Consider the following 27,646-nt stretch of genomic DNA (forward strand, 5'->3'; position numbering starts at 1 on the left):
ATGGCGTGAAATTGAACGATAGGTGACACACTATTAAATGAAGAGAAATGAACTTTGTTTGTTACTGTGTGTTCGCCACGAACAATAAGTGATTACGTGACACTTGCGTAGTAGCTTCATATTTTATTTAAGTGACATATTACATACGTATAATAGTTATCATATACAATTTCAAACCAAACAGTACTACCCAGGTTACGACTAATCAGACATGGACGAGTGTAGTCTTATGCCTGTTATATAGTATATAGTAAAGTATCAATGATTTATTATAGGATATAGCAATTATAAGTTTTATGTACAATTTTGTATAATAGCCATAATAAAGTCATATCGTCACACACAGTATACTTTCTCGTTTTAAGTAGCAATCGTATATAAATTAAGCAAATTTATATATCACTCGTTTATCCGTCATTAAGCATTTAAGCTGTCACTATAATCCATCAAATCAGGTCTGGTTTTGTCGTTATGATGGTATTAAAAAATTATATGTAATTATATGATGAAATTATAAAACATAAGTCTAAGGTTTGCATAACCGGAACATTCAAATAAGAATGGGTACCCGGATTCCATTTTATTTTGTTCCTTTCAAAGTGTAAGTGAAAAACTCCACAATTTATTTTATCATTTAATGTACTAAAATAATGTGTTATATTATGAATCTATTAGTACAATATATGCTTACGACATATTATGCAGATGAAATGATTCTCGGCTGACAGTACATGTTTTACCGACTGGAATCTTTCGTTCACATAAAAATTCAAAAATAACATATGTCAATCAAACATATATTAGCTGTCATGATAACTTCTATTTTCAAACATTTTAGTAAAGCCAAGTTGTTTGAAATTATGTTGTTTTGTTTGTTTAATTGTTGTTGTGTTTGTTGGTTTTTACCGCCTTATCCTTATCCTGTCATATCTGGCCTACCAGTTTAAGGTGCACATACTAATGCCAATAACTGAACACTGAAAACCGCCCTATTAGAATAAGAGGTAGAATAATGATGGCCGTAGACAGTAGTACATGACACTCCCCACACATGTAGCCGTGTCCGGAATAGAACCCGCGATCCTCGAAATTTAAGTGCACTATCATATTTAGCAATTATCAAATAATCGCTGAACATAACAAACGTTGTACATTATTCGTTAAATATTGTGAACATTATATATTTTGGTGGAATATATTTTATTTAAATGACTATGCCTTGTTCAACAGATACGTTTACATGCATATATAAGCTGTACAGTTAAACAATAACAATCTTGCGTTGTGTGGTCACCCTTTAAAAGCACGTTACGTTCACAATTATTCAGATATGGCAAAATATCGTGGGTCTGGATTTGTTACACGTAAGGGATCTGTACGATTTTGAATGTGTAGACGATTTGGGATCTGTTAACAATTTGGGATCTGCATAAGATTTGGATCAGCAAACGATCGTTATATTTGCATGGTTTTAGACCTGTTAACAATTTGGGATAGGTTCATCGTAATGGATTTGTAAACGGTTTGGGGTATGTTAATCTGAATGGGTTTGTAAACGGTTTAGTGATCTTTTAATTGTAATGGATTTGTAAACGATTTGAGATCTGTAAACGATTTGGTATCTTTTGACGATTTGTGATTTGTGAACGGTTTGGGATCTGTAAACTGTTTGGGATCTGTTAATCGTAATTGATTTGTAACAATTTGGGATATGTTCATCGTAACGGACTTGTAAACGATTTGCGGTCTGTAAAAGATTTTGGATCTTTTGACGATGTGTGATTGTTGAACGGTTTGGGATCTGCAAACGGCTTTGGATCTGTTTATGTTTTGGATTTGTGAAATGGTCAATTTGAAACTATTCAAATCGCCGTAATAATGGAAGCTTTTTTTATTGAAAAATATGTAATAATGGAAGCCTTTTTATTGAAAAATATAGAGGTAATCAGGATTTTTCCAGTTACTCAAAATGGTTTGTTTTGAGTCTTTGATTCATGACTCTTTTTAATTTGAACATGATGTTACATGGCATAATATAAAACATACATACTGCATCCATGTACGTAAAGAGTTTTCCAATAAATTATTAAATTCTAAATGCTGTAATCCCAAAAAAATTGTCCTAAACCTTGTTCATGTATTGATACTTTATTTAACAACTTATGAAGTTCAATACTGATCACGTGTCATGCCTTTATATATGTTACTATATATTGATCATGTATACTCACGTATGTACATTGTATATATTGACTAAACCGTGTTAACTATGTATCAAGCGTTTATCTCGACAGATGTCTACTCTATCAACAGCAAACCAATAATGACTGCACAAATCTTATTTGCTATCGTGCTTCGCAGCTAGATATCGAATAAAACAAAAGGCATCCATATTATCGGCAGTGATGAATTGATATCTACAATTGGAACGTGTATCAATAAAGGAAAACATTTATAATCGCGTATCAGATGGGTATTCGGAATTGTTTTCGATACGTTGGTCCCTTGATACGTGGGCTAGACTGCTTATGAGGCTCGCTTCATAGCACCAAAGGTGTTTTGTGTATCTAATGCCATGGCAACATTTTATTTTTATTTTTCATTTTTCAATGCTGGGAACACATGTAATTGCCTTCATCTGGTATAAATTTAGCGGGACGATGGGTTTTTACAAGCTATCCATGCAAGCAATCAATAGGCCTCTCAACAGTTCGGACATGCCCCTCTTGACACCCTTGGGGGAAACAAAACCCATTTTGCTGTCTTTCATGTCGAAAACGTTTTGGAGATAATTCATCGTGTTCTTTTACATTGGATTGTGTGTTTATGTTTGTTCAGTTAATGAATAGCTGCATTTCGTTATGTTTAAGTTTCAATGTTTATTGCTTATAACAGATCATTTGTGGATTGTGTGAAACGTATTTTCGGTCGTTGTGATTATTGAACATTCCGTATACTCACTAATTTAACACACTTATTGAAGACTTTTCATTCTTTATGTAAAGAAAGCCACGAACAGTTGTTATAAAAAGACGAAGTGGATTTACATAGGATGTGTATTATATCAGGATAATATACATACATGAAATCTGCTTATATACGTTAAAATAGTGTTCCTCTTGATGTCACATGGTACCTTTTAAAGTCATTAAAAGTCCTCAAATGTTTTCTATAGTCGTAAGATCAATCTTGTCGCTGTTTGTTATTTATGGAAGCCTGGGATATACCAACATACCAGACGGAATTATAGTTCCCATAGGTAAGTCCATTCTCCGGACATCATTACCTGTGAAACATGGATTGTTATCGGTAAGCATTAATAGCAAAAAAAGGTGACCAAAACAACACATATACTTTTGAAATACGAGGAATTAAGTTTGAGTAATTTACGATTATCTGGCAAAGTATTATTTGGAACTTTCAAAGTTAAATATTTTTCTAGTATTTGCACTACAAGCATCAGTCAAACGTGTTTGGACTATTGCAGCATTTAATTTAACGGTTATTAATATAAAAGAAGTCACCTTCTGTTGATAATTTATGTAAAGTAAATATTGTCATGTATTACACAACACATGTATCGTCCTACTACGCCTAAAAATGAAGGAAAATGTCAAAGCTATATACAATTAATTGAAATATATATGCTGTTTCGGTTGTAATCAGGTTTAGCTTCATTTGTAAAGAATCTAGTTGCATGGCAATCTGAACGTGCCTGAGAAAACCAATTAAATAAATTAAATGAAAACATATTGGAAATAAACGTCATACAAATTGAATTCGATTTCAATTCCATTTGTAATACTTTAAATGATCATTTGACTCGTGATATGTAAAACTACATATCAGGAGATTAGTAAATCATTAAAGTTAAACACCAGCATACAATAGAAATACCTTATATTAATACTTACAAAACTCTAAAACCATTTACAAAACTAAAGTAACATGTTTTAAACAATTTACCTGATTTGGTGCTCTCGATGTATTTATGTAAATAAAAGTCGCTTCATGTAAATATAAACCTTTATAAGGTAATATAATTTATATTGGTTTTATATTTATTCGTTTCCTCAACCTGTTTGAGTATTTCCCCGTTCTTAAACGAACAACCTTCGAAGTGGTGCGTCAAATAATGTATGCATCATGTTCATCTCGCTCAGTGAACATTTTAAAATACCCGAATGTTTGAAATTAAGTTAATTTAATTTAGTTGCAGTCACTCTGTCGATCGGTTTAGGTCAGTCAGTCTGCATAAAACTTTATAAAATTTAAGTGCCAATAATTCCATATGTCTCGAGCGATTATATTGAAACTTAAAAAAATCCAACTACGTTAAAATCTTAAAGACATTTTTGTTATACCCTATGATCGAAACGACCCTAGTTATATGTTTTTAAACATCGCTGACAAAGTACCCATTTCTGCAAATGTTTACATCATTATTTCAAACAAATGAAAATAATCAGCATTATTCCCTGAGGAACTTCAAACGGTCTAATGTGCTTACCGTGCAATTAACGTACTTTATTTCTCCCTGCTGGTATATTATGGTCGATTTTAGTATAAACATTTCTGTACGGAGGAACCACATGTATAGGATGTTCATCCTTGGTAAGCTTCGTTTATATGCCCTTTATGAGCGTTTATACGAACATAAAACCAATTTTCTTATATTTATCGTCGGTTCAATGCACGACATTCGTCGCTTTGGCTGTTCGGATGACCTTGCCTCAATATGAACTCTGATTCGAATCTTCGTTTATGAGCACGCTCAAGGCGGAACTGCCACATTTCATTGCATGTAATATAATTGAATATAAGTTATGCACCATGTCGTATAAAAGCTGGTATTCGAAAGTAAATACAATAATTATAAATACAAAAATAGCTAAAACTGCTGAAACAATGTGTTGTTTCCAACTTTAAGAATAACAGAATTTTCTTTCCAACATTTTTTTCACCCCAATATATAAATATATTTTTTATTTTATGAACGATTCTTTTAAATTTCAAGTTATATCAACGCAACTTGAAATGATGCACTTTTAACAGTTCAATTTACTTATGAACATACTGAAGCGTGTGCTTAAACCCTCATACAAATATCAATCGATGTCTTTCATTTGTCCATATATGCATGTGTTATAAGGGAAGGCGATTATATATTTATGGCTCATTGGGGTATATTCCATTGAAAGCAAATATTAAATTATCAACAGCAAATATTAAATTACCCAAAATGATTGAGTTTGTTGGAGCTGGTAACCTGTGTAAGGGTTAATGTAATTTACATATCTATGGCATTTGAATAAAGTGTAAAAATATAAGATCGTTTTACATACATTTTTAAAATAAAGGAATTTAACTCTGAATATTTGCATCTGTTTCACAAGCAAAATTATAGCTTTAATCACTAAACGTTCAATTACCTTGTTCATTGTCATTGGTTTATGGTTCTTGGAAGTAAAATACAAGCTAGTACGACGAAACCATTATCTTTTATTACAAAGCCCAATAAATGTGCCACTTCCCCCAAACTATATTACTCTGTTATCTTCAGCATTTGGAAGTGACTTCATCGCAGAGTTGTATGTTTCGTCTAGAAATAACAGAATGAAGATATGTGTTTTTTCGGTTGTTGTATATCTTGATTTGATAATTAGGCTATATATTCTTCCTTTATATCTTGTTTATGGACATTTACCCGCAGTAACACAAACATGACATTTATTGTTTCGTGCTTTTGGAAATGTTTGAAAATTACGTACAACGAAAGCTTGAGGGTATGAAGACCATTGTCTGCTTTTATTGTACGTGCAGGTGCTACACAAAATGTATATGAATGCTTCACAAAACAGCTTTAAAACAGAGCATGTGCATTTGTTTCAACTTCCCGACGTATTATAATACATCGGAGTTCAGAAACAATATTCAGCACAATAGGGTGATCTGATCAATCAGATACCATGATGACCGTTCTGTTGAAGCATTACATGAGACGTACCTTGGACAATACCACACAAATAGTACAAATACATACCACTTGCATGTATGTCTTTCAGGAGCAATATTTAGCAAATCGGATGACCTGGCCATTACAGCGTTCCGGTATGCTCTGTCCAAATACAACGCCATCTCAACCAATCCCTTTGCTCTCACTTCCTATGTGGACAACTACATCGATGTCTCAGATAGCTTCGAACTCGCCTCAAAAAGTAAGCAGTGTCTTTCTGTAACATATGAGACTCGCTTTCTGGAAATGGGGCTTAGCGCGTGCGCGTAAAGTGTCGTCCCTGATTAGCCTGTGCAGTAAGCGCAGTCAGCTAATCTAGGACGACACTTATAAACGGAAATCTAGATTAGGTGGAAAAGAACCCACCGGTAAACCTGTGAGGACTGCACAGGCTTATCAGGGACGACACTTTACGCACATTCATTCCAAGAATGCGGCTCAATTATTATACTGGTATTGGTTACAAACGTGGCATAAAGATGTGAGTCGGAAAAATATGTGACTTGAGCTGAGACCGTATGTATAACCAAAATAACTGCATTACTTTGAACAAGATTAGACTTAAAATGATGCCTATGCCTTTTGTTTTTCAAATTGGGTCAACTTATATGTTTTTTGATGTTTTGTTCATCCACATACAATTTAAGTTTTGTGGAGATCGTATGAAAATTCACGGTTCAATTTTGCACTAAGTTTACCGTCCGCGTATCTGAAAAGGCTCCATTTTACTTTAATATAACAAAACGTTTACCATGGCGCAGAACTAAAAGGAGCTTCGTTCCTAAACTACTGTGCTTAATGCATGTGCAACAAGTGTTATCCAATATAAGCCTGTGAAGATCTCAAACACCAACTAGGGACGACGCTTTCAGCTTGTATGGCATTTTTTCATTTAAAGTAAGTATGTTCATAGAGAAAATGAGCTGAACTTTAACGCACATGCATAAGGGCCAGTTTTCCAATCACGCGAAATTGAAAGGGTCTAAGATTTTATGTCACTCATCAACTGTGATCGTTAGTTTAAGATTGCATCCAAACGTATTATATATTGCGTCCGTCGTCCCAAAAAAATGTGTTTTCGCGAAATTATTGCGAACATTATATTTGTTGTGAACGTAGCATATATGCCCTTTATGTTCTTATTCACGTAATGATTAATATACTTAAGAGTACCAGAACAGCGAATAATTAGGTTTAACCCAAGGCTGACAGCAGCTGCTTCTATTTAATTAACACCTGTCTGCAGTTTGGCAGTCAAGTATAGTCCTTCATGCGGCAATGGCAATGGGGATAGTGTCTGTGTTCTCCTTTTTTCAATATGGGGGAAATACTTTGTGTTTTTGGCGTTTGTTCATGCATAAAAAGTCCTTCGTCATTGTTTTTCCTTATTTCAAAAAGCTTAAACTTTCCGCCAAGATTGGACTTTTGTTCAGCAGAGACGTTTAACCGATTTATGCCTAGCGTCTAGAAAAAAGGCCTTGGCAAACAGCGTAGACCCAGATGAGAAGCCGCATGATGCAGCGTCTCTTCAGGGTCTGCGCTGTTTTCTTAAAGGGATTTCTGTAAGAAGTATTCTAAATATAGAAATAAATATGCTAGACATCCCTAAATTTGGAAATAAATTGATCCGGTTTTGAAGGACGGGAGAGTCCACTAGGCATAAATGGGTTAAACGAACAATTCTATAAAAGCGGAACGTGTCGTCTCTAATTAGTCTGTGCGTACTGCACATGCTAATCTTGCACAAAAATTCACACACATACATAAAGCACTTTTTCCAAGAGCGAGGTTCAAATAAATGTTTATTTTACTGAACTAGTATTACCGCTCAATGATTCTGAATAACAATGCTGCCTCTATCTTGCATCACGGTTGCATTTTATTCATGTAGTTTAAATATTTTAAATTATTAACGATCACTGTATATAATAGTGTATGCAGTATATATTTGTTATTTGTGTACACACTAATCTTTATATGCGTATATTTTATTGAATATGTATACTCGTAAAATATTCGGGATTTTATATTTGTGCTAGTAGGTATTCAGTTTGATTCATGTGTTGGTTTTATTTTATCAAATGTGATCTAGTTGGTTATCTCGACTATAACACCCCTCGATCAATCATCTCAAAACGAGTCTTCATTAATGGGTAATCATCGATGTGACATTCATCTGCATACAACTCTGAAGAACGCATAAAGTTCGACATTTTTTACAATATAGACAATACAATAAGGGAGTTCCGAAACCGAAACAGGCAGTCCACGAAGAGAGCCAGCGCTTAAAGTGGTGACAATTAAGGATACACTTCAGACTGTGGAATTTTAGTTTGTGCTCTTTTAAATCGGTATGTAAACCACTTCTCATTGTGCACTATATTGTCTATTGCAGAGTAATAAAATTTAAACTGTTTTTCATCGAAAAGCTTTGTCTGTCATTTCGATATATACTAAAACAATCTATTATCATCGTGCACTTTTTTAATGTATCTTTTCCTCTGCATACTCTTTGTAGAACGTTTTAACAATGCTAAGTAGCTGTAATGAACTTACCTGTTACATAATTTGCTGATTTATAAATCAAAGTTTACTATATTACTTATAATATGATTAACCTTTGTGCTATACACTGTAATATTAATATTAAGGTCATTATCATTGTTTCTTTTTATGTCCCCCACTATAGTAGTGGGGGACATATTGTTTTTGCCCTGTCTGTTGGTCTGTTGGTTTGTTTGCGCCAACTTTAACATTTTGCAATAACTTTTGCTATATTGAAGATAGCAACTTCATATTTGGCATGCATGTGTATCTCATAAAGCTGCACATTTTGAGTGGTGAAAGGTCAAGGTCAAGGTCATCCTTCAAGGTCAGAGGTCAAATATATGTGGCCAAAATCGCTCATTTTATGAATACTTTTGTAATATTGAAGATAGCAAGTTGATATTTGGCATGCATGTGTATCTCATGGAGCTGCACATTTTGAGCGGTGAAAGGTCAAGGTCAAGGTCATCCTTCAAGGTCAGAGGTCAAATATATGTGGCCAAAATCGCTTATATTATAAATACTTTTGCAATATTGAAGATAGCAACTTGATATTTGGCATGCATGTGCATCTCATGGAGCTGCACATTTTGAGTGGTGAAAGGTCAAGGTCAAGGTCATTCTTCAAGGTCAGAGGTCAAATATATGTGGCCCAAATCGCTTATTTTATGAATACTTTTGCAATATTGAAGATAGCAACTTGATATTTGACATGCATGTGTATCTCATGGAGCTGCACATTTTGAGTGGTGAAAGGTCAAGGTCAAGGTCATCCTTCACAAGGTCAAGGTCATCCTTCAAGGTCAAACGTCATATAGGGGGGCATTGTGTTTCACAAACACATCTTGTTTGTTTTGTAAATGTCGCTTCAACAATTCAATTATTCATATGGTTTTTAACATCTATATATGTTGAAACTTATATACCATTAATAAAGTCATAATCATTGTTTCTTTTTTGTTTTGAAAATATCGCATCAACAATGCAATCAAACATCTAGTTTTTAACAACTATATATGTTGAAACTTATATACCATAAAATATAATTGCGCACACACATGAGCAAACTCCTACGCATGAGAGACCACGTACGCACGTACCCACGCATGCTCACACATAAACATACACACACACACACACACACACACACAAAACAGACTTTATATTTATATTCAAAATACAAATGAGCACTTGCCTTACTTTTGAAGATAATTGCAGAATCCATTTTGTTTGTTATATTAAAATATCCAACCAATAAACCAATAAACCATTCCCATTAACAAAATTATTATTCTAATCTTTCTAACATTTGTTATGATGTGACTCATAATATTGTTTAATTTTTCGCTTTTCTCATGGAACGCAGGGATGTTATTAGTAAATGTACTATATATATATATATATATATATATATATATATATATATATATATATATATATATATATATATATATATATATATATATATATATATATATATATATATATATGCTACTTATCATGAAATAACGGTCGCTCTTTCTATCAAAACACAATTGATCAGTTGATTTGCTCAAGTTTTTCATGGTTTTCATGAATACCTGTATTCTACCGAGTAAGATTGATGGGGCATGTCATACTTGAGGATAAACTTATGGCTGTTTTTCTTTATTTTCTTAATATTGCTGCCTATATTAATAATATAGGTACACAAAGTGTAGATAATTAAATTATCAGTTTTGTTTATTAAATAGCTATCGCATGCATGTTTTAAAGAAACCTTACACGTTTTAAGTTGTATCTTTAGGCACCAACTGGATAGTATAGTCTGTATCTATTAGTTAAATCAAACTGTGTGTTATTATCTTCTGTTTCAACAAATCTCCTCCATTGTATACACTGGTTTATTTGTGCTTTTGTTTGATTCGAATTTGATTATGTTTGTACTCCTATTTGTCTCTTTGTTATTAATACAATTGTTAACACTGCTACTTTACTTTTTGTTGTGTTTTTTAATTAAATAAAAGTGTGATATTTTTGCTATAGTAGTTGGGCAACCAAATATTATTGTATTATATTTAGGGCAATTTATCTTGCACTTATACCTACTTTTGTTCAGTGTGTTCTTGTTAAATTGTATATTTTTATGTTCTGGGTTTCTTTTTTTGTGTTTTTTTTGTTTGCTTTTGTATGTCTGGAAGAAGGAAAGTGCACTGCTTGATGCCCAATATATTGATTGGAAATACAATTGGATGTATATGTGAGATTGTGCTGTTTATTACTGGCATTTCAAATAAAAATTTAAACACTTATATGTATTATGGATAATGTAAAAGTCATTTCTTACAATTGCCGTGGAATTAATGACAACTCAAAAAGAGAATATGTTTTTAACTTTTTGAAATCTTTAAATACCGACATTTATTGTTTACAAGAATGTCATTTTACACCATCAATGGAAAAACTGATCTATTCGCAATGGGATGGGAAATGCTAGTTTAGTTTTGGTACCTACAACTCTAGAGGAATTGGTATTTTATTTAAAACTAAATTGCCTGTTAAAATTCATACCATAGAAAGAGATACATTCGGAAATTTCTTAATATTAGATCTGTATGGACCAAATAATGATACTCCTCTATTTTTTTGTAAAATCTTTAATATTATTGATTCAATGGGAAATGACTTCTACATGTTATGTGGAGATTTTAACGTTGTGTTGGATGTGAACATTCACTATACAAATTATCAATCATTGAATAATAATAAGAAGTCTAGGGAACTGTTATCTTCTGCAGTCAACGATAGAAGTCTTGTAGATACATTTAGGTTTATAAATGGAGATGAGAAACAGTTTACATGGAGAAAACCTAACACACTCCAACAAGCCAGGCTTGATTTCGTTCTTTTCACCAATAATTATATATCATATATCCGAAACTCAAATATACATGCAAGTTATAGATCAGACCACTCCCCTATAACTCTAGAACTAAATTTTGGTAAGAAAACGCATGGAAAAGGATTATGGAAGTTTAATAATTCCTTGCTTAATGATTTGGAATACTTGAAATGTATAAAACAAAAGATAGCCGATGTAAAGCAGCAATATGCCTTGCCTGTCTATAATTTTGAATCTTTGATTACTTTGAATAATAATGAAATACAGTTTGTCGTAAACGACCAACTCTTCTTTGAAACCTTATTAATGGACATAAGAGGCAAACCAATCTCATATTCAAGCTACAAATCAAAAAAAAGAAAGAGAATGCGATCTATTGAATACAATTGAACAAATTGAAAAAAATGTAACACTTGAAAACATGGCAGAACTTAATCTATTACACCAGGAACTCCAAAATATTCGTAATATAAAAATGAAAGGCTCTTCTATTAGAACAAGGGAAAAATGGATTGAAGAAGGTGAAAAGCCAACTAAATATTTCTGTTACCTTGAAACACAGTATGCATCTAATAAAACAATTCCTTTTATTGAAAATAGTGCAGGTCAAAAAATATTTGATAACAATGATATCTTAAAAGTAGCTGCACAGTTTTACAAAGTTTTGTATACAAAAAATAATACTAATGTCAATTATAATATACATGAAGATTTAAAGAATATTCACACTGTTAAACTGAGTTATGAGCAATCTCAATCTTTGGAAGGCCTTTTAACATTAGAAGAAATCTCAAAAACCTTAAAAAATATGAAAAGTGATAAAAGCCCGGGATCAGATGGGTTTACTGCAGAATTCTTTAAGGTCTTTTGGAAGGATTTAGGTCATTTTGTTGCAAGGAGTCTTAATTATGCTTTTATCTGTGGATCTATGTCAGTAACCCAAAAGCAAGGAATTATGACATTAATACCCAAGGAAGATAAACCCAGACACTTCCTAAAAAATTTAAGACCTTTATCACTTTTAAATGTTATATATAAAATAGCATCTGGCACAATTGCCAACAGACTTAAAACTGTTCTTGATACTCTGATATCTGAAGATCAAACAGGATTCATAAAAGGCCGTTATATTGGGAAAATACTAGATTATTACATGACGTAATGAAATATACAGAAGATAACAGCATCCCTGGGCTCTTGATGACCATTGCTTTTCCTTTCTGACTTTATAACAATAGAAAGAGGTTGCAGACAAGGGGACCCCATCAGCTCATACATTTTTATTCTATGCGCTGCCATCTTAGCAATTAAAATACGGCATTCCAATACTATCAAAGGAATTGAAATTGATAGCACTGAATATAAAATCTCTCAGTTTGCTGATGATACATCACTTTTTTTAGATGGCACAGAAGCTTCACTCAATGCTACTCTTGATCTTTAAAATGACTTTGCATTATATTCTGGATTGAAAATAAATTACGACAAAACAAATTTAGTATGGATTGGCTCCAAAAAGTACAGTACATAATCCATAAAAGCAAAATACAAACTAGTTTGGGGTACAACTCAATTTTAAGTTCTATGAATTCTATTTGATGTTGATTTAAATAGAATGATAGATATAAACTTCACATATAAAATTACTAAATTACAAAATACTATACACTTTTGGAATAGAAGAAATTTAACCCCCTAGGGACAATAACTGTCATAAAATCTTTATTACTTCCCCTATTTACTCACTTATTTATCTCCCTTCATGGCCCAGGAGAGAAAATATTGAAACAAATTAATACCATGTTCCATAATTTTGTCTGGGATGGCCCTGCGAAAATTAAGCATAGTATTGCTATTCAATCTTTTGAGGAGGGAGGAATATCTATGATAGATGTATATGCATTTGAAAAAACTATGAAATTAACATGGATAAGAAAAATTGTCTTATGCACTGGAAAATGTTTTGAACTTGTTTATTCAATATTTGATTTTAAAAAATGATGAATTTAGGAAAAGACTATGCTGAGAAAATTTGTAAAGTAATAAAGAATAGTTTTTGGAAAGATGTTCTTACATGCCACATTATGTATATCAGTAAGAAAGTTGTTTGAAAATGTGAAGATAAACTTAACATGCCTTTATTTTATAACCACAATTTTAAAATAGGTCTTAGTAGTATATATAATTAATCCATATATGACAATGGAATTCGATTTGTTAGGGATATTGTAAACACCTCTGGACAATTTTTACAACAATCTATTTTAGAGAATTATATTGGCACAAAGATTAACTTCTTATTTTATGAAGGATTGATTAGAACTGTAAAGAATTTTCTCAGTCATTCTGACTTCCAAGTTATTAAAAAGCCAAATACAGAATGTGCATTTATATCGTCTTACTTGAGTAACATAGTTTTTACGCAAAACCCAAACCAAAATGTTTATAAAACTTTTATTATCAATTCTGATATACCGACTTGCCAAAATAAGTGGAATACATTTTTCCACAACATCGAGTGGAACAAAGTACATAGTCTCGTATTTAATATCTCCAAAAATACTTACACTAAATGGTTTCAAACAAGAATAATACATAGAATCCTAGGAACTAAATCTCTATTGTATAAAATGAACATTTTGCAAGATAACATATGTACTTTTTGTAAAGAAAATGAGGAAACTATAGAACATCTGTTTTGGGATTGCTGTTTTACACAAAGAATTGTGAATTATGTTGTTGTAAATATGTTGTACATAATGTGCAAAAACACTCAGAAATAAGTTGTCAAACAATGATATTGGGAAGTACAAAAGTAATATGACTGATATAAATATTTTATGCTAGAATTGAAGAAATATATATACCTTTGTCAGAGAAAGGGGATATATCCATCCATACAAGGGCTTACAATGAGCCTGACTTTGTCTTTTAAAATCCAAAACAATGTTAAGTGTCATGAAACAGAACTACAGTCTTGAGCAATTGTAAGTTTGTGTGCTGAACCAATATCATAATATGAATATTATTTATCTTTTAAAAACTCCACAATCAACCATTTGAAAATACTTAATAAATTGTCACTTGTCCGATGTTTCTATACGTCCACAATGAAAATAGTTTGTGCATATGCTTAACCTTACATTGCAGTTGCTCTTCATTTTTTTTATAATATACTTTATTTGCTTTGTTAAGATGTTTAAACATGTGTAAATGGTATAGTGTATATGTATGTATAAGGATGTTATATTTAAACAATTGATTACTGTTTACTCATACTAACACAAAAATGTGTGTACGGTATGGAGCAGGATGACCTCGACCTGCACATACCTATGGACGAGGTAAATAAAGTATCATTTAAAAAAATCATCTGCATACATCTAAGCATTTGACAAGAAAATGACGAGAACACATATATAGCGACGTTCTTGAAATTGATTAAGTGATAACCTAAACCTTTTGATCAACTACCCTTTACAGTGTTTGCTTATTTCTGATGATGTTGATTTATATTTAAAATATAATATGCTACATGCTAAATGAAGCACGAAATAAGACACGTTTGAGAATAATAGTGATAAATAGTTACGCAGATTGTTTTACTAATATTAATTGCATAGACCACAAGTAGCCGTTAAGCATATGGAGAGCCGCGATCTGTGAAAATTGGGCTTAATGCATGTACGTAAAGTGTCGTCCGAGATTAGACTGTGCAGTCCTCACAGGCTAATCAGCACGACACTTTCTGCTTTAATTGAATTTTTCGTTTAAAGGATGTTTCTCCTTAACGCAATTCAGTTCAGTTGAGGCGGATAGTTTCGTCAATGATAGGCCTGTGCGGACTAAACAGGCTAATTTGAGACGACACTTTTCCTACATGCATTAAGATCAATTACATAGACCACAGATAGAAAGCACATGGTCTTTATCAGAAAATATGCATGGATGCTGCGTATGCATATGGTTATAAATAGTTACATTAACTGATGATATATGAATACATCGAAATGAACCCATTGTCGAACATAAATGGCTTTAAGACATTAAAGGAATGTTGCAATACACAGTGGATTCTATAATGTCTGAATGACTAACGAGAGCATACTCAATAACCGCAATTGATGCCCTATACAATCAAGAAGTATTCATATTGGCAGATTTGACCACATGCCTTGGCACATAAATAGCAATTATATTGTTCAAACGGAAAACTGATTTATGTTTAACTTTGGAATCTGGCAGAGACACATTAATGCAAGTATAATATAGGTTAAGAGGTAAAGTAATTTGTTTTTACAACGGGTAAAATGTCGCAACAAGTTGTTAGGACCTTGCAATTAATATGAAGTAATGTTTTAAATGTAAACGTGCTTACTTCTACTAAAATTCTTTATTATTGAATATTGTTTAACTAACCATAAAAATGACGAATATCGTTTGTCTACCATGTGCATCAAGTTTGTGCTTCAACTATTATACCTATTTTCAAAGATCGCTTGAAATAAATTTCATATTCTAAGAACGATTTTGTATCACGTATTGTTTTTATTATATTTCCTCTAAATTTCAATACATATAATGTTCACCATTTCCAATATATGTGTTATTTAAATGTGTACACTACGCATTTTATTGAATGGTAACTTGCCTACACGGAACTGTTTTTTAGTATTACATAATTCAATTACAAATAATATTATTTTCAAAAATTGTTGAACTAACTTTATACTTTTTACTAGGCATGTTTTACTGTTTAGCATTTTGTTAATAGAAAGTGGGAAACATTTTGTGATGTTATATGGTTAATATTTATGATATTGACCTCATGAAATTTAAAAACGCACAGACCGTTGCGCAAAGTACTCACGCTTTTCTTCGTGGAAACAATTTGACTGTTCTAACATCTCATTGAAATATCTGTATTATGCGTGTTATACCCATTATAGGCCGAGAATATTTAAGTTGCACCGTTCGTTCATACATTTCTGAAAACATGTGCGTTTGCATGTATAACCTTAATAGAGGGGATATTCACGTGATTGTCAAGATGGCAACGTCCATACCGAGACAGTAATTAATTTTTCGCCGTCTTATAGCCTTTGTTATTCTTGTTTAATTTTTAAATGCCGCTCAATTTCCAGACATATCAGTAAAATGTGATAAGCGTTTATTTCGTATTAAAATATGCTTTATATCTCGACTTGACTCCCCGCATATGTTCTTAGTGAAGCTGTAATTAAGTCATCCCGCTTAAAAATTTCGCAGCGAGTAAAGTCGAGATATAGAGCAAATATTACCACGAACTAAACGCTAGTTTTTTTCTTGCTGATATTGCTGGAAAGTGAGCGGAAAGTAATAAAGGGTTTAAAACGGCAAAAAATACCTGCCCCGGCAATGACGTCGCCATCCTTACTTTCACGTGATAACCCCCTCTGCTTATTGTGACTACACTTTTAGGAAAGTCTTTAACATTTCAAAGAAAAAAACATTACCCTTTCACTTTCTGTTCAACAGTATGCGAGCGAATGGCAGACGGCGTATTCCTATTCTTCGGGGTCAAGGACACGAAGTCCCTAGACATTGTGCAGTCGTTCACTCGGACCTTCCACATGCCCTACCTGTCCCCTAGCACCTCCGTGTGGACGGAGAAGTCCGCCGCGGGGTTTGAGGTCCACATGAAACCTGACTATACCTTTGCCATTATTGACATGATACTGTACTTTGGGTGGACGAAAATACACTATGTGTACGATTCAGATGAAGGTAACTAACGCATTTGAATAACATTATTTATTATATACATATTTATTTACGGTGGATACATTTTTATTTTATTTAAATATTGTCCGCTGTTGTTTTGTTATATTGATATTTCTACAACAATCAATATTTACATGCTCATATCATATATCCCAATTCAAAAATCAGAGAACATGACATCCGTTTCTAATACTTTTACAAGTCCAATAAATTTGCTAGATTCTCTTTAAGTGAAATTTGACACAAATCACTATTTTTCCGCTTTATGTAGTCTTAAATGGCCTTTTAATGATGTATCAGCCAAGCTTATTGATTGCTTGCCGTGAAGCTTTTTTGGTGTAAATGATAACCGATTTCCATTAAACAGGATGTTTTTATGTCTCAACATCATTTTTTACCGGCGGAATGAAAGTCTTAAGTGAAATTCATCTTGAATAATCGAAAAAGAGACAGAACAAGATGACCATGATGACACTTAACGCCCACCTCAGTACAAGCAATGACATCTTTGACAGTTGAATGGTGCAGTACTAGCAGGCTAATCAGGGACGGCATTTTCCGTTTTATGGTATTTTTCGTTTTGAGGAAGTCTCTTATTAGTGGAAATCCAGTCTATGCGGAAAGTTTTTCCAGAGTAATGTAAAACGACACTCTACGCATTCGCATTTGAGCCGTGCTCTGTGAAAAAGGGGTTTAATGCATTTGCGTAAAGTGTAGTCCCAGATAAGCCTTTGCAGTCCGCACAGGCTTATCATGGACGGCACTTTCCGCCTAAACTAGATGTTTGCTTAGAAGAGACTTTCTTTAAACAGAAAATAACATAAAAGCGGAAAGTGTCGTCCCTGATTAGCCTGTTGCATACTGCACAGGCTAATCTGGGACGATACTTTACGCACATGCATTGAACCCCTTTTTCACATATCAAGACTCATTTGATCCTGCTGTCCTAGAACGAGGCTCGTATTTAAACTGTTATACAAATTTACAATTCGCGTGCGTAAAGAACTTTCCGCTTTATAGGAATGTTTTGTTTGAAGGAGGTCTATTTTAAACAAAAATCCAGTGAAAGCGGGAAGTGTTGTTCCTGATTTACCTGTGAGGACTGCAAATGCAAATCTGGGATGACGTTTTACGCACATGCATTATGTCCAGTTATCCCAGAACGCGACTCAAACGGCCTGAAAGTGTATGTCACACACTAAATGTTTATGAAAAATTGCATCCGAAAGAAGTCTATATTGCCCCTGTCGTCACAGAAATGGCTTTTTTAATTATTGCAAAAATTGATAGTTTGATGTGAACGAAGATTATAGGCCTTTTAACTGATATATGTACTAAAGAATGCCAGAGCAGCGAAGAATTAGCTTTAAATATAGGCTGATAGCAGCTGCCGCCAACATATTCAATCTGCCCCAGTCTAGAGTTTGGCATTTAATTACGGTCCTTAATGTGGTTATGGCATGTGGGAACATTTGGTGTTTTCTACTTATTTTCTGCATGAAAGACACTTACGTATTTCTGATAAACAAAAGTTCAAAGAAGTCACTGCAAAATGCGTTGTTAGTGTAATTGGAACAATAAAATGGCATTTCAGTCTAAAATTCACTTAAGGGATTTTCTCCAATATTAGCTCTGCTTTTCCGAACACTCAACTTAATTTATATTTTAGACATTTAAAAAGAACGATTTTACTTACAAAACGGCATTGTTTGAAACAAAATTAATAGAAACATCTTATTGAAATGTAAAGAAAACACATACATGTTTAATTTTGATGTGTTATTCCCCTAGAAAGAAATAACTATTAAAATGACTCTTCATACGAGAGATTGCCAAAATAATAATGAAATTCTAAAAATGATGGAAGTTGAACAGATATGAGGTCTTTGTGGCTTTTCTGAACAATGCATTCTATCAATTAATTTCAGATATTCCCGCATCAATTGCAAAACAAATGAATTTGTTATGAAATAATAGTGTCGGGAATAATAATGTTTTGAAGTTGTTTCTAAAGGAAACAAATGTCGAATCAATAGTAACTGAGAAGGTGTTTTTTTTTTAATAATAATATTTGAAATATTGATTGCTTAGAACAAATCAGAAAAAAATTGTCTCTGAGCTCATGTTTTTTATTAAATAGAAAGCTAATTCCTTAATGAGAAATATAGGTTTAAATAATGTCATCCATAATGATCCTGTTAACGTATCTGTCTTCATATTGTGTTATTCCATGCAAAATATGTATATTAAGATATTATATATAGAACAGTTCGATGAAATATATTAAACATGCATTAAATGCCTGAGTAAATATTCAGGTCTCCAGCATATTCAGATGGTTCTGTCAGCGTTACGAGATGTGTCAGAAAGCGGTGGGAGTGATAGTCACGTGCACGTTCTCGCGCGAAGAATTTACAACGTAGAGAACGCGCATGACGAGTTACGTCAACTTGACAGAATGGACCCTGACGTCAGTACCGACAAGGTCATTGTGTTTGACCTTTCGTCAGAATTTGCCTATCGGAACATACTACGTCAGGTAATTAAAACTCAGCCAAGCTCTAATGCATGTGCGTACGGTGTCGCCCCAAACTGCACAGGCTAATCAGAGACGACACTTTCCTTTATGGAATAATTCGTGTAAAGAATGTCTCTTTTAAACAAAAATCCAGTTCATGCGGTAAATGTCGTCCCTGATTAGCCTGCGCTGAATGCACAGGCTAATCTGGGACCAAACTTTACGCACATGCATTAAGCCGCTTGTTCACAGACCAACTCTCTACAATGTACCGTAAATTATTCAGATACCCCTTTGATTTCTTTTAAGAAGAGGTTTTAGAATCTAAAATGTTTGTCGAAATAAATGGTTAGGTTGAACTCATAAAGTGCCACGCATAAACAGTAATAAGATTGTCTGAATGAGTCTCTTTCTAACTTTTTATAGAATATTTTAAAGACTGTAGCTATAAGGATTTATATTATGCACATGTTTTCATTAATTTACGTTTTTTCCGTCAAATCAATAATTAAGTTTATGCCGAACAACATTGAAATCACCCCCGTTTCTGCAAGATAACATTATTTATAAGAATCGTATTTATCTTACATAAGATGTATACATAGTTATGATTTTACACGGATAAGGTTTAAAATAATATTACTTTATAAATCAGGGCACGAGACTATGACACGTAGGTTTTACGACATAAAACATAATATTAACCAAATATTGCATCGCACACGTTGCTCTTCTTTCTTGATATTCAAATGATAATCAAACAACTTGTCCAAAGTTACATTTTAATCATGATAGAATCGAAAGCTTGTAAAAAAATTATTATCAATCTAACTCAGTATCACTTTGTACGGAAAATAAATGGAATATTTTAGCAAAACCGCATGTTTCTCTCTTCATTTATTGCTGAAATGTGGTCTTTACAATTAGATAACCAATCGTATGTCTCTCAGACAGATAAGCAGAATGTAAAAGGAAAACTTACAGTCGTCATGTTATTGCAGGAAAATCTTTAATCGATTACTAGAAGTAGAATGAATTGTCATAATTTCTGCACTGTTTCGCTAGGTTGCAGCTATGCTGCCAAATCTATCATAATTAATTAAGAATGCATCAGTTTAACTACACAAATTACATCGTGTAGTTTTGTCAGACTTACGCAGAATTCAAGCATTGTTCGGTCGGGAGTAGTTCAAGATCGACAATATAAAAAAAGGCCCAGATAATTTGCAGTAACAATAAATATAATGAGCTTGTCTTCGAAATCGAGATAATAGAAACAACATGTCCCGGTGGGACATATAACTGAAGATAAGCCAGACAACCAAACCGATTAGTTAGAGCCTGATCGATGTTGGTAGGGTAGTAACTGACTGAGTTTGGGGAAATAAAATGAGACGTGTTCTGAGAAAACGGGGCTTAATGCATGTACGTAAAGTGTCATCCCCTAATAGCCTGTGCAGTTCGCACAGGCTAATCAGGGACGACACTTTCCGCTTTTATGGTATTTTTCGTTTAAAGGAAGTCTCTTCTACACGAAAATCCATTTAAGGCGCACAGTGTCGTCCCTGATTACCCTGTGCGGACTGCACAGGTTTATATGGGACGACACTTTACGCACATGCATTATGCAAAGTTTTCTCAGAACACCACTTAAATATTCGTGATGCAATCGTTATCAATACATTGTTTGTGAGCTTATAAGGCTCTAAACAAACAAAACGTAAGGTATTCTGGGGGAGTATTACTGCTAACTGTAAGATAAAATAAATGCTATGGACCATATATATTAATTGGTTAAAGAGATGTATTTATATTAAAAGTCATTTATATATGTGAATGGCTAGTAAAGGGCATGTAAGGCTAATAATACAAATAATTAGAATAAAGGTATGTATGGCTTGGTGGACGCGTGCCGGATATCATTTAATTCATACACATGTCGGATATCATTTATTTCACAGACGTGTCGGATACCATTTATTTCACACACGTGTCGGATATCATTGAATTCTCACACGTGTCGGATATCATTGATTTCTCACACGTGTCGGATATCATTGATTTCTCACACGTGTCGGATATCATTGAATTATCACACGTGTCGGATATCATTGATTTCTCACACATGTCGGATATCATTGATATCACATTTCGGATATCATTTATCTCACAATCGTGTCGGATATCATTGATTTTACACACATGTCAAATATCACTGATTTCACACACGTGTCGGATATCTATGTTTTCACATGTGGGATATGATTGATTTCACACATTTGACGGGTTTTATTGATTTCACACACGTTTCGGCAATAATTGATTTCACAGCCGGTATTGCAGTAACATAGTATCTATAAACACTGGCATTTTTGACATAATGTTCCACGTAAAGATATAATCTTTGATCGACTCAAAGATGCAGACGAAAACAAAATTGATTGCGCTGTCTTCCGACTGAGAAAGAAAACCAGCCTGTCCCAGAGGGATAAAACGGGAGAAACTTCACTCATGTCTTTTACATTTTACGAAAATTGGAATATTAATGGTTTCAGATATTTTAGGTCTGGAATAGACTACCACAATCTATTTACTTTACCGGTTTCTAAGCTTATATTGAACTCCATCAATTGAGCCTCTTTCTGGGAAAACTCCACTTAATACATGTCCTTTAAAAGAAAAACAAATTAAGCGGAAAGTGTCGTCCTTGTTAAGACGTGCGGACTTCAAGGCTAATTTGGGGCGACAGTACGTAAATGCATTAAGCCTGGTTTTCCCCGATCGAGCTCTATTTCTTACATTAACCGATCATATTCCCGCGTCCGTTGTTATTGTTGATAACTCGGTGTATGCACATTGAACAATGAGCTGTTTGTGTCCAAACTTATCTTTGGAAATCCAATATTGCTAAAACGCATACGTGAGCGTAACGTAAGTATACAATATTGAAACAAATTAGTTAAAAAACATAATATGATTAATTGTAGTGTTCAAGTCGTGTTAAAATCGTGCTCAAATTTTATTTTGATTTGTTACATATATTGTTCTTTCTTTTTATTTTCACGCATATGAAACATATGCCATCTAACGTTCAATGGTCATTTTTAATTTAATAACATACACATGTATGGCGAGTTTTGTTTTATTTACACGCCCGATTCATTAAAGTGATTATGTTGTCTTGTCTGCGATAAGTTGCTTTAATAGATTTGCTGTTGTATTTGAAATAATGGATATTTTTCATTTTCTTTCAGATTCCAGAAGTAGGAATGAATAAAGGTGGATACCAATATCTTATCGCAACATTGGTAAGAATGCCCCTCTTCTTTAACGTCTCTATGTTGGCTGAAACATTATTAGTTCAATTAAAAGGACAGGGCATATCTGACAAATTTACATATTGCATACATGAAGACCACAATGTGAATTTTTTTTAAACGCCTTCGACATAATCCATTAAGTGCAAAGAAAAGCCATAACTTTCAAATCAAAACTGTTTAGCAGAAAAAAAACACAAGACGTATACATTAAGATTTTTATATGTATTTACTTCATACATAAAAGTACACGGTTTGAATAGATATACGGATATGATATGATTGAACCTATTAACCCATTTATGCCCAGTGGACTCTCCCATCCTTCTAAATTGGATCAATTTATTTCCAAAATGAGGGTTGTCAAGTATATTTATTTCTATATTTAGAATATTTCATAAAGAAATTCATTTAAGCAAACAGCGCAGGCCCAGATGAGACGCCGCATCATTTTTAGGACGCTAGGCATGAATGGGTTAAACAGGCCAATCAAAGAGGTTTTCCCCACACAACTTTAGCTACAAATCACATAATTGACTGGCGAAGGACATTTGCTACCAACCCATTTTCGATCAATATAACTAAAGACAAACACATATTCGTGTACCTAACTTTAATAGAATCCAGTATATATTCATTTTGCCTGTATCACTGTCAAGTATTTTTCTTGTGTTGTTGTTTGTTTCGCATACTGCAAAATTTCGCTTGTTTGTGTCAAAATGTACATGTCATTACACATTGACAATTGAAACAAATTAGTAATTATTGAAGAATAGACCCAATTCCTTCAACAACATACAAACAGAAGTCAAATGGTAGTAGATTAAAACATTTTGCCAAATTCGTGTGATAACTACGTAAAAATATTATGTTCGAAATGCATTATTACATTGTGTAAGTGAATAAGGACTAGTCAAACGGAATTTACATAATTCTGATATACTTCTACCATATGAATTAACAAAGCTATGTGAATCGTATGCAAATGCACAATCAGAACTACGGACCACTTATCAATGCTGACGTAAGGTATAATTCAGTTTGTTGGAACGGTGGCTTAACAATACCATGACTTGACATTTTGAAAATAGATAAATGGTCGCCAATAGAAAGCATTAATCTCAGATTGCTTTAATGATATTGCATGAATATAAAATACATACTCATCAATCGTCCCAAAGATTAGTTAAAAAAGTGAGAAGGAAAAACACATATTAAAGTTGATAAAGTTTGTAACAGAAGCTCTAAAATCCGGAAACAAATATTTTAGTAATTTACACATTTTGCACTTCTGACAATTTTTGCACTCTTAAAATATGTATATTCAAATGGCTAAATTTCTTAAGGGATATATATTACTTTTAATTTTCACATTTTCAGTGTCCCTTTTTATTTTTCTTGCATGCAGTGTTTCCTTGCCAAATGATGCTTTTAAACCTACACCTAAAGCGTGTATGAAGGACTTGCCAACTGAAAAGTACATCAGATTATAACTTCAAGTATGTTACGCTCTTACAAAGTGTGTTGCCACTAACAACGTGTCTAGTGCTTAAGCAACGTGTCTCGTATAATACAAACGTGTCTTTAACATAAACAACATGTACGTGAGTCATCTTACAACGTTTCTTGTACACTTTAAACGTGTCTAATACTCTAACAACGTGTCTTGTTAAGAAACAACTTTTCTCGTTGACTTATAACGTATTGTTTAATTACAAAGTGTCTAGTTCAATAAGAACGGATCTTTTTTTCATAGAACGTGTCTTGGTCACCTAAACGTGTTCTGTTTACTCTAACAACATGTCTGGTGTACTGACAACATGTATTGTTTACTATTAATGTGCCCTGTGTACTTAAAACGTTTGTCTGTCACTTACATCTTGTCGTGTTTACTAACAACGTAAATTGCTGACAAACAGCGTGACCTATTTTCTAACAACATGTCTTGTATAGTTAAAACGTGTATTGTATACTTACAACGTATCTTGTACAAATACGTGTCTTGTATACTTACAACGTGTCTTGGTAACTTACATCGTGTCATGTTTACTTACAATGTAAATTGATAAATTATAGTGTGTCTGGTTTACTTATAACGTGTATTTTTGACTAACAACGTGTCGTGATATTTTACAACGTGTATTTTACTCTTTCAACAGTTTTTCTATTCTTACAACGTGTCTTGCTCGGATGCAGCGCGTCCTGTTAACAACAGCGTTTCATGTACACATGTAACAAATCTTGTTCACTTACAATGTGTCTTGTACACTTTTCGCTTATTGGATTTTCGCTAAAAAGAGACTTTCTTTAAAGGAAAAATACCAAAAAGCAGAAAGTGTGCGGCTGCATAGGCTTATTGGCGATAACACCTTACACACATGTCTCTGTTTACAGGACTTTGCGCACCTGGACATGCGGCGGTACATGCACGGAGGTGTGAACATCACCGGGTTCCAGCTGATTGATCTGCAAAGCAAGCATCTCGAGGACTTCATGAAAGACTGGGGCGGGGCTGATCTGGGGCGAACATACCCGGGCGTTGTACCAGATAAACTGACGGTAGTCGTATTGTGGATATGTTTTGTGTATTGGGTAGAAAGTATGAAGTATTGGGTATGACAGATGTAGAGCGAACATACCCGGGCGTGGGCCAGACAGACTGACGGTTTCTCGATTATTTTAAACCTATTTATTATAGCTTGATTGAATCGAAATCCTATGGCTGGTTGAAACGCGGTTCTAGTCAGGTTCCTATGTAAACTATGAAAACTAGAACACGTGTCTTTCGAAGACATATGAAAAACGCACCAACAGTAGGGATCGAACCCGTGACCTCCAAGTCGCTAAGCGAACACCATATCCACTACGCTACGGCGACGGTATAGCAGATGTAGGGTGAACATACGCGGGCATTGTTCCTTTCGAAGTCACAGCATATCTATGATTGATGTGTGTGTTTTATAAATATTCGGTTTGCCATTTTGGCCGAACATTTCTGGCTTGGAAGACCTGTAGTCAGTATAAGCCTCGTTCTGGGAAAACTGGGATTAATGCATGTGCGTAAAGTGTCATCCCGGATTAAGCTGTGCAGTCCGCACAAGCTAATCAGGGACAACTAGTTCCGCTTTTATAGTGATTTTCGTATAAAGGACGTCTCTTCTTTTTACCGAAATCAAATTTAAGCGGAAAGTGCGTCGCTGATTAGCCTGTACGAAGCACATTTTTTTCATAACATGGCGAAATTGTCAATATGCATGTTTCTGGCTTGTGCCGTCTATCTGTCTGTCTGTCTGTGTGTCTGTGTGTATGCCTGTCTGCGGGTCTGTCTGTCTGTCTGTCTGTCTGTCTGTCTGTCTGTCTGTCTGTCTGTCTGTCTGTCTGTCTGTCTGTCTGTCTGTCTGTCTGTCTGTCTGTCTGTCTGTCTGTCTGTCTCTCTGTCTGTCTGTCTGTCTGTCTGTCTGTCTGTCTGTCTGTCTGTCTGTCTGTCTGTCTGTCTGTCTGTCTGTCTGTCTGTCTGTCTGTCTGTCTGTCTGTCTGTCCGTCTGTCCGTCCGTCCGACTGTCCATCTGTGTTTCGGTCTGTCTTTGTGTCTTTTCGGCCGTCTGTCTGGTATATACATGTTGTGGTTAAATAGCTCATTCACTCAACCAACATACATTTCCCCTTTGTATTCATGTGTAATCACATGTGCACTATTCTCACGTATGTATACTCCTTTTAAGCACGATACGTTCCTCGCCGTGGACGCCAGACACGTGAGCCTCGTTCTCGAAAAACAAGGCTTGATGCATCTGCGTAAAGCGTCGTCCAAGATAAGCGTCAGCAGCCAACGCTAATCAGCGACGACTGTTTCCGCTTTTATGATTTTTTTTTCGTTTAGCGAAAATCTAGTTAAGGCCGAAAGTGTCGTCCCTGATTACCCTGTGCGGACAGTTTTTTTTTCAGAACGCGTCTCATGTCATAACATGCGCACTTATTATCTGTTTCAAGTATGAGGCGGCTCTAGCTGTGGACGCCATCCACGTGATCAGCCAAGCGCTACGAGGCATGGTGAAGAGTAACTCTAAGATCTTCCAGTCCACGTTCCGCCGGGGTATGGTGTACAACTACAACCGGACCAAGGGCATACCCTGTACCACCCAGCCGCCGGTGCCCTGGATGCACGGGGAGGCCATTATGGAGCAAATCAAGATGGTATGCCGGCTTCCATAATTCATAAACAAGAAACATCATTCCAAGTGCTCAAGCCTATATCTGCCCCCCCCCCCCCCTGTCGTATAACCATTTTATTACACATTTTACTCCTATGAACCTTAATATTGATAAGACAAGATAAGATTAATTTGGTATACAAATTCATTACATATGCTTTCGTGACAGAAAATAAAGAATATCAATTGGAATTAAGAAAATATAAGCACACAAGTGTTGTTATCTCTACTCAGAAAAACAGAACAAATATAAGTTTTTTTTTTTATTAATTTGTACAAAAAATAAAGGTAGATGGATAAAACAGAGTTTCAGCAGTGAAAATATCTACGATGTATCGTTTATCATAAAAAGGTAAAAAAAAAAGTTTCACCAAACAAATTCTTAGTTCCAGC

At 34.1% G+C, this 27,646-nt stretch overlaps 1 protein-coding gene across 1 annotated transcript in view; it reads left to right on the forward strand.

The window, feature by feature from the left end:
- The first annotated feature begins 6,089 nt into the window (after nucleotides 1-6,089).
- Nucleotides 6,090-27,646, forward strand: part of LOC127854552 (glutamate receptor 2-like) — a 34,840-nt gene continuing 13,283 nt past the window's right edge. The window contains exons 1-7 of the mRNA XM_052389616.1: nucleotides 6,090-6,218; nucleotides 16,962-17,210; nucleotides 19,526-19,746; nucleotides 22,980-23,033; nucleotides 25,437-25,601; nucleotides 25,834-25,932; nucleotides 27,033-27,236. Coding sequence (XP_052245576.1) covers nucleotides 16,973-17,210; nucleotides 19,526-19,746; nucleotides 22,980-23,033; nucleotides 25,437-25,601; nucleotides 25,834-25,932; nucleotides 27,033-27,236 — 981 coding nt within the window. The 5' untranslated portion in view covers nucleotides 6,090-6,218; nucleotides 16,962-16,972. The remainder of the gene's footprint in view (nucleotides 6,219-16,961; nucleotides 17,211-19,525; nucleotides 19,747-22,979; nucleotides 23,034-25,436; nucleotides 25,602-25,833; nucleotides 25,933-27,032; nucleotides 27,237-27,646) is intronic.

This window comes from Dreissena polymorpha, chromosome 13 (assembly GCF_020536995.1).
Source record: "Dreissena polymorpha isolate Duluth1 chromosome 13, UMN_Dpol_1.0, whole genome shotgun sequence".
NCBI classification, from domain to species: domain Eukaryota; kingdom Metazoa; phylum Mollusca; class Bivalvia; order Myida; family Dreissenidae; genus Dreissena; species Dreissena polymorpha.